The following is an 11,046-nucleotide window of genomic DNA, read 5'->3' as shown; positions in this document are numbered from 1 at the left end:
GGCCGCGGAAATCTTTCGGATCCAGTCCACTTGTCTGAAGGGGGTACCTACTACGTTGAGCCCATGGACACATTGTTCGTGGGCGGCTTCGCGAAACTTAATATAGCAGTGAAGCATATTTTGCCATAGTAATGGCCGAAGGCCCGAGACAGATTAGATTTGAAAGAAAAGCCAGCGACTCCAACTCTCACTGTTGTGCTGGATTCCCCTACTGCGACGCCTCCTTTGCGACGTTCCCAGCGCAGAGCCTGCCCGTTGCACGCGTTCAGCCGCCACTTCCGGTCTCGGGCCGTTCCCGGCAAGATGGCGGAGGAGCCGGAGTCAGTGCTGCAGCTCCCTTCGTCGGTTGGTGCTGCTGGCGGCGAAGGACTTACGGAACTCTCCCCCGAAACAGCCACACCAGAGCCCCCTTCTTCTGCTGCAGTTTCACCCGGGACAGAAGAACCTGCCGGCGACACCAAGAAAAAAAGTAATTTAGAGGGCCGTTTCTGGGTAGAGACGGGAAATTTAATTTTTGTCTCTAAAGCTGGCAGCTAATTAAAGATCAAAATTTAGAGGAGGGCGCGTCCCAGACGTACTTTATTATCAGTCAAAAGAGAGACAGTGTATTCTTCAGTTTTCATGCGTGTTTGAGTTGAGTCCCGCTCAAGAAAGCCGCCTTTGTACCCACCTTCGCGCCTAGCTAGGTTGGGTTAGGTGTCTTGGTTGTCGAGGTGGTCTTGAGTCTGTGCTGCTACGCCCTCCGTGGTGTGTTCTACTCGCCTTTCGAGTGAGCCGGACCGCAGACTCTTAGAAGTAGGAGATGAGTGGGATCCAGAATAACGGTAAGGTAATAGGGATGGCAGAGCATGGTTTAGGATTCACATCTCACTGTTTCGCTACCTCCCCTTATTCAATATAAATACACTTTGAACCAAAAAACTAGAATTTAAAACAGTATTAAGAATGTTAAAGGAGCTACGCACATGCATGGCACACGCCCTTAATCCGGTCTCTTGGGAGGCTGAGGCCACGGGACTGCGTGTTCGAGGCCAGCCTGGACTACACAGAGAGACCCTGTCTCAAAAAGGGTTGCGGTATAGCTCGGTGTTAGAGTGCTTATACCTTGCTCAATTCCCAGACCACTCAACACATAATGCTAAAGGGAAAGTAAATGCATAAGCATTCCCTTTAAAAAATACTATCCTGGAAACTTTGTGAGTCATTTTGTTTTTTGAACTAGTGTTTATTGTCTGGAAAGAGTTTGTCGTTGAAATCCTAGAACTTTTGAAGGTTACTTGTTCTATGCAGTCTAGAGTTTCCTGTGAAAAAAATAGCAAATAAACATCTTCGAATTGAACAGGCTAACATTGTCCTTGCTTAAGTTTTCTCAATCCAGACTTTTTAAAAATTAATAAATGTCTTGGGAGAATAAGAAAGTAACAATAGTACATTAATTATTTAACATTATCTTCAAAGTAATTATTCAAAGATTCTGTTAGAAGAAACATCGTGGGACAAAACTTCAGTGAACTAAAAGAAGCTAATAGTAAAATGGAGCAAATTAACATGTAAAAGTATTTTTGATACAGAAGTTTTAAGATGTAGGTATGTGTGTTTTTTGCTCTGTGATCGCAGGGGGCCTTACAGATCTTTCTGCTGTGGTGGAGGATAGCTGATTATTCCAACACTTCGTCCTTTTTAAATTAGACTGCCTTTAGCCTGGGTAAATCTGGTAGAGCGCCTGCCTAGCAGCTCAAGACCCAGGCTTCAACACCCCCACCCCAACCCTCAGTGCAAAGAAAAGAAAAATTAGACTGCCTTAACATTTGTGGCAAATTATTTCCTTACGGTGCACTGTGATTAATTGTGGAAAATAAGCCATTAGAATCTTTGAAACACTGTTAGAGGTTTTACAGATTTTCCTTAAATTTATTTCTTCTAATTTATTATGAACAGTTGCATATTTTCAAAGGATGTAAAGTCTAACAGCCTTAATTAAATCTTAGTGCTTGACCCTGATGATACCTGTGATAAGGACACCAGAAAACAATGGCCCATAATCCAGGTATTATTAGATAGCATGTTTTCTTTGGTCTCCACAATTTTCTTTGTGTTGTTTTTTGTTGTTTTTTTTTTTTTTTTCAAACTGAATCATTTGAATTCCCATCTTGAGATTGTCATCCTTTTTTGGAAAATGATCTAATGTAAGACATTAGATATTTCATACCCTGTACTTTTAATTTATAGGAGAAACATTATTGACAGACCAAGGCTTTTGGCCCTGGGGGCATATGGGAATCACTCTGGGGAGCTTTTGAATCCATGTACCAGTACTGAGTTACTGTTTCTGAAAGATTCTGATTTAAATGATGTGGCCATTTGTATTCTTTTATGTTTCTCCCTTGATTACAACGACAAAATCACCCTTAGTATTAAGAGTACAGCTATAATCACAATACAGTAAATAGTTCTCTAGTTTCTTGCTCTCTCACTCTTTTTCAGTAGTATACTTTAATGACTAATTGCAACTGAATTATATCAATTCTTCCAAGGATTGAGGTGCCAGAGAAGCAGGGTGTGAAAAACAAGCTAACCAAAATCTGTTATCTCCAAATTCATTCCTATGCCAAAGATAGCTGAAGGAAAGATAAGTAATTCTTTAATGAGAAGATAAATTGTGTATCATATGTTGTGTATGCCTTCATTCTAGGATAAACTTGAATAGATTGATTTCAGATCCTGCTGATCTCAAATTTTAATACCAAAGGATGGAGTAATAAGGATGTAATGTAGTGGAGTTAACTTTAGGGGGTAGTAGCTTGCAATTTGCTTTCAGTGATTTTGATTATAGGTGCTTTTTTTTTTTTTTTTACAAATTATAAAGTAACTTAAGAGACAGTTCCATAGTCTTTGGAGTTTGCATATCTGTATTTTGAATTATTGAAACTGTTTAACCCTTTGTTGTATTTTTAATGCTATTTTTTTCTTTTATTAAAACTGCTCATTTTAGCAGCACATATACTAAAAAAAGTAATAGAAAATTGGTAGTTATGAAAGTGTTAAGTAATGCCAAGTAATAATTGTCTATAACATCATTACTAAGAAGTACAATCTCCTTCTGCATTATTAAGTATGTTATAATGTGTTTCTTTACTGGCTATTTGATAATCTTAAGATTCCTTAAGTTATATGTGGGATACTGTTATAAATGTGCACTAAATCCTTTAATCCTTATAACAACCTGATGAGGTAGGTGTTATCCCCTATGACAAATGGAGAGACTAAACGACTCACTTAGATGTATATATCTGTCAAGTGATACACCACAATTTAAACCCAGACAGTTTAGAGTATGTGTTCAAATTATATAAATTTTGTCATACTGTACATCTTTTATTTAATCAGTCTTTTAATAGCCTGTTTGAGTCATATGTTTACCAGGTTTTTTTTTCCTGTAAAAATAAATGCTTCAGTGAATGTGAAACCCTTCTAAGTGAATCTTAGTACATCTTATGTTTTCTTAGACTAGATTCCTAGAAGTATTGCCACATTGGTTGGCAGAAAGGATATACCATTTCATATATTTTTTTCTCATTGAGTTTATACAGTACAGTTACATTCATCATTGGGCTCTTGTACCTTACATGACAGGTCTTAGTTCTCATTTTTTCCCCATATCCCTGCCCTCCCTTCACCCCCTCCTTCCTTACCTATTTACAAAAATTTTATTTCCATTTTTTCATTTTCTCATATTTTTTTCTTTTCCCTTTTTCCTTTCCCCTACCCTTCTCACTTCCCCTACACCTTTAGTCCTTCCTATTACACATTGTCAGTTATATCATTTGGATCTTATTTACAATTATAGTTTTTCACACCAGAGAAACTATTTGGTATTTATACATGTGTGACTTATTTCACTTAGTAGTATAACCTCAATATGCATCCATTTTCCTGTGAATTACTCTATAATTTATTATTCTTTATGGCTGAGTAGTACTCCATTTTATCGGAAAACCACATCTTCTTTGTCCAGTCTCGAACTGATGGTCAAATGGGCTGTTTCCAAGTTTTAGCTGTTACAAACTGTGCCGCTATAAACACGGGTGTGCATATATCACTGTGGTATGATTCTTTTAATTCTTTTGGAAAGATGCCCAGCAGAGGGATGGCTGGGTCAAATGGAACCTCTAGTCCCAGCTCTTTCAGATATCTCCATATTGATTTCCATAGTGGTTGCACCAGTCTGCACTCCCACCAACAATGGAGAAGGGTTCCTTCCCCGCCCCCACATCCCTGCCAACATTTGTTATTGGTTGATTTCTTGATTGCAGCCATTCTTTGTGGGGTGAGGTGGAATCTCTGTTGTTTTACCATTTTATATTCTCAACAATAATAATCATCTATACTGTTAACTCTACTAGTTTTGTAGGTTAAAAAAAGACATGAGAGAGTGCTGAGAATTTAGCTCAGTGGTTCTCTCTCCTGCCTCGTAAGTGCAAGGTCCTGAGTTCGATCCCCAATACCAAAAAAAAGACATGAGATTAGACTTTGATGTTTTTGTAAACTTAAATGTGTATTTTATATCTTTATGGTCTATTTTTATATTTTCTCTGTTTTAGTTACTTTGTCATTGCTGAGACACTGTACCTGGCAGCCGCAACTTAAAAAAGAAAACCTTGTTTTGGTACACAGTTTGTAGAGGTTTCAATCCATAGTTGCCTGGCTTCATTACAGGATAGTGTGGCCAAGGAGGCTTGCTTATGGCACGGTAGGCAAGAAACAGAAATCAAGGGAGGAGCAGGGAAGAAATTGACCCAGGGCATACCTGCAGTGACTCACTCTTCAGACCAGATCCCACCTCCTGACAGCAAGTCACTATAAGCCCCATAGTCTAATCATCTCCCAAAAGCTCCACTTATGATTACCTGAGGCTTTGGGGTCACATTTTAATATAAAGCACAATAGGAGAATTACCTCTTAATGTCAAATGTATTTAAAGTCCCTTGGGGAGAACTTTGTAGTGTTAAGAAAAAAAAAGAATCTAACATTTTTACATATTTGATTATACCTTCTGAATCATAAATACATAGAGCTTATGTAGATTAAAGATTTCAGTGTATGAATGCTTTCGGATCACATGCTCATTAGATATTTATATATTTTTTCCTTTTACAGTAGACATCCTTCTGAAGGCTGTGGGAGATACCCCTATAATGAAAACAAAGAAGTGGGCTGTGGAGCGAACGCGAACAATCCAAGGACTCATTGACTTCATCAAGAAGTTCCTTAAACTTGTGGCATCTGAACAATTGGTATAGTGATTGTTTTCCTTTAAAACTCAACAATAGTTCCTAGGCAGCAATGAATATTTTATAGGTGGAAATGCATATGGACCCACATGCCACTTTTGTTATGCTCTTTTATGTCTCTTATTAGTGAGACTTTTGTAATTCATTGCATGATTCTTTGGGGAGCTCTGAAATGAAATAAATTTGAGATTTGCTTTATGCTGTGAACCAATTTTTTCCCCTCATTTTGCATGTTTTCCTCAAAAAAATTGCTGAATAATTACACAGAAAAATCAGTCAGAACATTTCTTATACGTTAGTAAAGTTGTGATTTTTAATTTGATTTGAGTTGCTTTCGTCTTGTTCATAAGGTAAACAATGTATCTTTTCCAAGTAATGTGAAAGAAGTAAAGGGTACTTATTTCCCATTGTAATGTATGTTTAGCACTTTAGGGTGACAGTTACAAGGATTAATATTTTTAATGCCACTGGTTTTTAATTTGATATTTGTCTCCAGGAATTTGTTTTCATGTACAGTCATGCACCATTGAACAGTGGGGACATGTTCCAAGAAAAACATCATTGGGTGATTTTGTTGTATAAACATCATAGAATACTTAGCACAAATCCAAACTTCACTGAGGATATAATTTTATGGGATCGCCATTGTATGTGTGGTCCCTGCCTAAATGTCACGAATCACATAATTGTGTTGAGAATTTTTGGCTATATTAGTACTTTCTGTCCAACACTTTTGTTTACAAGTAATTCACAATCTTGGACAGTATTAACTTGGCCTGTAAGTGTATAGAAGAATCATTTAGTATTTTTAAAATTAAATTAAGAATTTGTGTATATAAATACTGTGATGTATTTGCTTGAAAGCAAGTAAATAAAAACTAAACAGGTGTGAAAATAGGTAAAATGAAATCATTATTAAAGTGGGATACTTTTGAAGTTATTAGCAGGAAACTGAAAATTTGATCTAAGTTTCATTGTAAGTGGCTCTCACAAAAAGGGAGAATTCCGGATAGGTTAATCACTAGAAGTTAATTTCAAGCAAGAATGGCATACAGCCAGGGATCCCTCTAAAATTATTTGGGTAAAGTTTTGGAAATAATCGAGCTTTTCGGGTGAACACCTCCCTTTATGGTCCATCAAAATAAGAAAAGCATCTGTTTTTTTGGGTGTCATGAACGGGGATATGTCAGAAATGGTTTAGAGTTTTTAGCATCATCCTCATGTGTGTATGGTAGCAAAATCCTCAGAAGCAGAAAATTTGGCCTAAAGTCCTAATGGAAAAGTCAGGAGAATGAAGACATGTTCTTGAGAAAAATTAGCGTCTCTACTAAAGATGTAACATGAAGAGGTGGTAAGGTCAGTAATCAGGATAGTACAATAATTTTAAGGCATTAGTGTTTGAGAAATATGTAGAAATAGAAGAAAAGATGAAGCAGTGCTGTGACTTGTGTTAATAGTAAGAGTTTTGAAATTTTATCATGCCTATATTCAGTAATCTGAAAAGGACCTTTTAATGTCAGCATGTGTTCGATTAAACCATGTAATTTCCATTTGTCACTTTCTTAGTTTTATCATCTTCTGGCTTTTATCTAGATGCACCCCATATTTTAGCAAAATAAGTGCTAAAAGAAAAGAGTAATGGTAAAAATTCTGAAAAGATGATAGTATCAGAAGGCATAATTGAATCTCTGAATTCCCACAAAAAGCTACTCTTAGCAAAACCAATGCACATAATTATGCAAAACCAGGTGACAAGATATCCCCATGAACCTCAACACTGGTGGGGACTGCAGGATCTCCATGATTCCAGCATCTCTGTACTAAGAGAAGCTGTGAGCTACAGGGTTGACATCTTAACACTGAAAAAAAGAGAACCTCAAAATAGCTAAGGGGTGCTATTCTGCACAAATTTAATAGTATTGTAGGGTCTAAGGATTAAGCTTAGTGGTACAGTGCATGGATGCCTTGCTACGTTTGAGCCTCATCTTCCTGTCCAAAAAAATAGTACCTGAAACTAAGGGGTTCTCTCTCTTGAGCAGGTGATGACAGCATGTCCACACTAAGGAGGACTAAAAGAACTAAAGCAGTGTAGTCCCTAAGGGCTCTCAAAACAGACCCACTAGGAAACCCATATGGGAGAAAATCTTGGGAAATCAAAATTGAGCCATGGAGGAGAAACTAGAAAGGAAGGAAAGATAAAGACTAGATCCTAGAGTATAGAAGAAGCAGCCTGGAAAGCAGGCTTCCATATTTTTTAGTACTGTACAAGAATATAATAGAAAAGGGAGCTCTCAGTTACGAAAACTGTACTGGGCCACTTTATTCCAAAAACAGAGGTAAACTAATTTCACATAAAAACCAGAAACAGGAATTATTGAAGTCAAATTCCATAACAGTGTTATTAAAAAAAAAAAAAATCCCTGAAGACAGTGAAATGATGGCAAAAAAATGTGCATACGAGACAAAACTAAAAGTTATGAAAATGGTACTAGATTTTATATAAAAAATTGGTATTAATAAAAGTAAGAAAGTGAAAAGGCCCAAGAAGAGAATTACAAATAAAAGGAAGATTATCTCAGAATGAAAACTGGACTGCTGTGAACATAACAAATATATGATAGATACTAGTTTAAGAAAAAAAAGATAATTCTTTTTAATTTAAAAAAATGAGTAAAAACTATGTGAAAGTGACAGATACTGAATATGGTTTATGGCGGCGGGGAGGTGTTCTGATTGTTTCGTTTTTGTCTGAGACAGTCTTGCTCTGTAGTTGGGCTGGCCTGGAACTCCTTAGTAACCCAGGCTGGCCACCTTGAACTAAAGATCGTCCTGCCTTAGCTTCCTGAGTGCTGGAATTACAAATATGAGACACTATACCTGCAAAGTTCATTTATTTATGGTTTAAAGTTCTCAAACTAACAATTCTTTTTAAATATAGTCATTTGCACTTTCTAGTTTCTGCTACAAAATCATTGAATTCCCCTAGTTTTGCAGGTACTCTGCTGACCCTGTAAACTAGTTTTTGTCATTTGTATTCCTAACTATTCATATGTCTTCCTCACCAATGGCTTTTAAGTTTACTGATGGGAAAAATCACGTTGATCTTCATAATTCCATGCCTTGTTTGGTTCTTAGTACATCACAGACACAAATGTTTTCTGAAATGAAACTTTCATCAGAATCCTTTTTCCTAATTTACTTATCTTTTTGGCATTAGGCCATCCCAGGGCCTCTCCATGCTGGGCAAGTGCCTTACCACAGCCACCCACCACCCAGCCCCCTTCTACTTGAAAATCTACCAACACCATGAAAGTCTGTGCATGTATAATTAAAAATCCAAGATCTACAGTAACATCTTAAATTTACCTTAAAACATACATTGCTGTTACATATCTGAAATTTTTGAAGTATTTAAGCATGAACTTTTAAGTAATTTAACAATAACATCAGTTGAATGTTTATACCATGCACTTACTTGATATGTATTCTCATTTTCTTTCCTAGCAACCACAAGAAGTACAGATACTATTTTCCATATTTTACACATATGACTAACTGAAATGATATTGAAGCATGTACTATTTTAAAATAATTTTATAATAACTGTTGAGTGCATGTACCAGGCACTCAATATTCTCACTTTTTTCTTTCCTAAGAATCCTAAAAGGTCTAGGTACTGTTATTTTGCATATATTACAAATAAACAAGCCAAGAAATGTTATTTGTATTTAGAGCCAGGATCCAAGCCTAGATCTGTCAACAGAGAACCCATATACTTACTGCCTTTGGAAAAATTATTATTATTATTACTGGAGTTGTAAGTAGTCTGTCAGCCAACTATACTGACACTTTATAGCCCAGGATATTTTAGTATTAGAATTTGGTTATCTATACTACAAGGCATGTTTTCTTTCCTAAAAAGAAAATTAACAAAAACTGCTCTTGTCACTATGATCTAAGTAGTGAACTGTTTTAATAGAAGCAGCATAAATATTAAGTAATAAAAGCTTTAAAGAACGTTGGGCTTCATTTATGTATATTTCCTTTTCCATCTCATCATTTGCCTCCAAGGAACTTTGGTGCTACCCAGCCTGAAATTCACTACCTTTGAAAGTTTTCAAAAGTATTAAAAGTTACATTTACCCAAGAAAAAAGTACAGAGTATCTTGAATGTTAGATTTATTGAGTGGAGCAAAACTTCTGTTTTTCTTAATATACCTGAAAAGAAAGATGTGATCGTATTAAAGATTCGTTTGATGATTTAGAAGCATAGGAAAACTTTCTTCAATCTGAAGAATTTGAAATAGCTAGAGCAGAACCCTAAAAAGATCAAGGTTAATTGGGGTACCATTAAAAATGAATCTTTTTTCTTTCTTGTAGTTTATTTATGTGAATCAATCCTTTGCACCTTCCCCAGACCAGGAAGTTGGAACCCTCTATGAGGTAAAAAGTTACTGCTTTTTTTTTTTTTTTTTTTTCTTTTAATGGAGCATCTGTACTGTGTAGTACATGTAATACAATGTATAGCATGGATCATTAAGTTATATATTTAAGAGCTAGCATGCCATTCTTAATTGTGAAAAGGGTAAAGATGAAATGACTTTCTGGTACTGTACTATATCTCACACCTTGAACATAATAGGATCTAAATTATGTAGTGATTGAAAAATCAAGGTACAAATTGTACCTGACTTGTCTTTTGTTTGTATTCTCAGGAAGCTTTTATTTATGTTTTTATGATTCAGATACAGTTTTTTCATTATCTGTTTATATGAGGCAGAAACTAGATCTGACTTTGTCTTAGTTACTTTCTCATTGCTGAGACAAAATACCCAACACCTAAAGTAAAAAAAGGAAAGGTTTATTTGGCTTACAGTTCACAGAGGTTTCAAGTCCCGTAGTTGACAGGCTCCAAGGCAGAGTGGCACATAGTAGGCAGAAGACAGCAAAAGCAAGCAAAGGGCCTTTAACAGTGTCTTTTTTCCCCTTTTATCCAGACTGTTTAAGTCACACTCTTAATGCTAGTGTGCTTGAGCCTAACATTGTGCAGTGAATCACTTCCAGCATCACACACTCTAGATCCAGCTACCTCTGCAAAATCTCCACCTATGACCACATGAGGCCTTCGGCGTGCATTAGACACAAGCCATAACAGCCTTCACAAAATTTCTTAAAACTTTAAGAAAGATGTTCCAGTGACAGGTTTTTATTAAACATGATTATTGGTATGTGTCTGGTAAAAATAAGCATCTTTTAAAAGAAGTAGCCTCAAGGTTACTTATAGTATATATGACATTGTTTAAGTTTCATCTAAGAATAACAAAAGTTGCATTTTTTTTTTCTTTTGCAGTGCTTTGGCAGTGATGGTAAACTGGTCCTGCATTATTGCAAATCTCAGGCATGGGGTTGAACTATATAGAAGAACAACTTGCTTCAAAAAATGATTTTTCATAAAGGAAATGGCTCTGAAAAGTTTTGCTGCCAGTAGCAAGAGACCGAATGAATATGAACTACTCAGCCTTCTGCTCTGACTCATGTATATGCATAAGAAAACATCCATAGAGTGAATTGATTCACCAAAAAATGTGATGTTAATGCACAAATTATTGTAAAAGATTGACATTGGAGCATCTCCTTTGCTCCTGTGTATAAGTATGATTATTTCAGATCTGCCTCCAGGGGTGAAAAGGACACTGAAACTATATAATCTTCATTACCAGTTCTCAAAGTCTCTGAAAGTGTTTGCTCGTACTAT

General features: G+C 36.2%; 1 protein-coding gene across 3 annotated transcripts; it reads left to right on the top strand.

Moving 5' to 3' along the window:
- The first annotated feature begins 41 nt into the window (after positions 1 to 41).
- On the top strand, positions 42 to 11,040 carry Atg12 (autophagy related 12). Of its 3 annotated transcripts, none has more exons than XM_010614143.3 (4): positions 42 to 469; positions 5,161 to 5,294; positions 9,672 to 9,734; positions 10,642 to 11,040. In XM_010614143.3, the coding sequence occupies exons 1-4, from the start codon at positions 304 to 306 to the stop codon at positions 10,699 to 10,701; spliced, it is 423 nt and encodes a 140-aa protein (XP_010612445.1). In that variant the 5' UTR covers positions 42 to 303; the 3' UTR covers positions 10,702 to 11,040. The 3 variants fall into 3 exon arrangements, with proteins under 3 accessions (XP_010612445.1, XP_033617568.1, XP_010612444.1); XM_010614142.3 differs by having other exon boundaries at positions 58 to 469; positions 5,158 to 5,294; XM_033761677.1 differs by lacking the exons at positions 5,161 to 5,294; positions 10,642 to 11,040 and having other exon boundaries at positions 44 to 469; positions 9,672 to 9,733.
- Positions 11,041 to 11,046: the final 6 nt, after the last annotated feature.

The sequence above is a fragment of the Fukomys damarensis genome, unplaced genomic scaffold (genome assembly GCF_012274545.1).
Source record: "Fukomys damarensis isolate Sample0158 unplaced genomic scaffold, DMR_v1.0_HiC HiC_scaffold_9, whole genome shotgun sequence".
Taxonomy (NCBI): domain Eukaryota; kingdom Metazoa; phylum Chordata; class Mammalia; order Rodentia; family Bathyergidae; genus Fukomys; species Fukomys damarensis.
The sequence above is the reverse complement of the archived record's forward strand: the minus strand, read 5'-3'. Positions and strand labels throughout refer to the sequence as shown.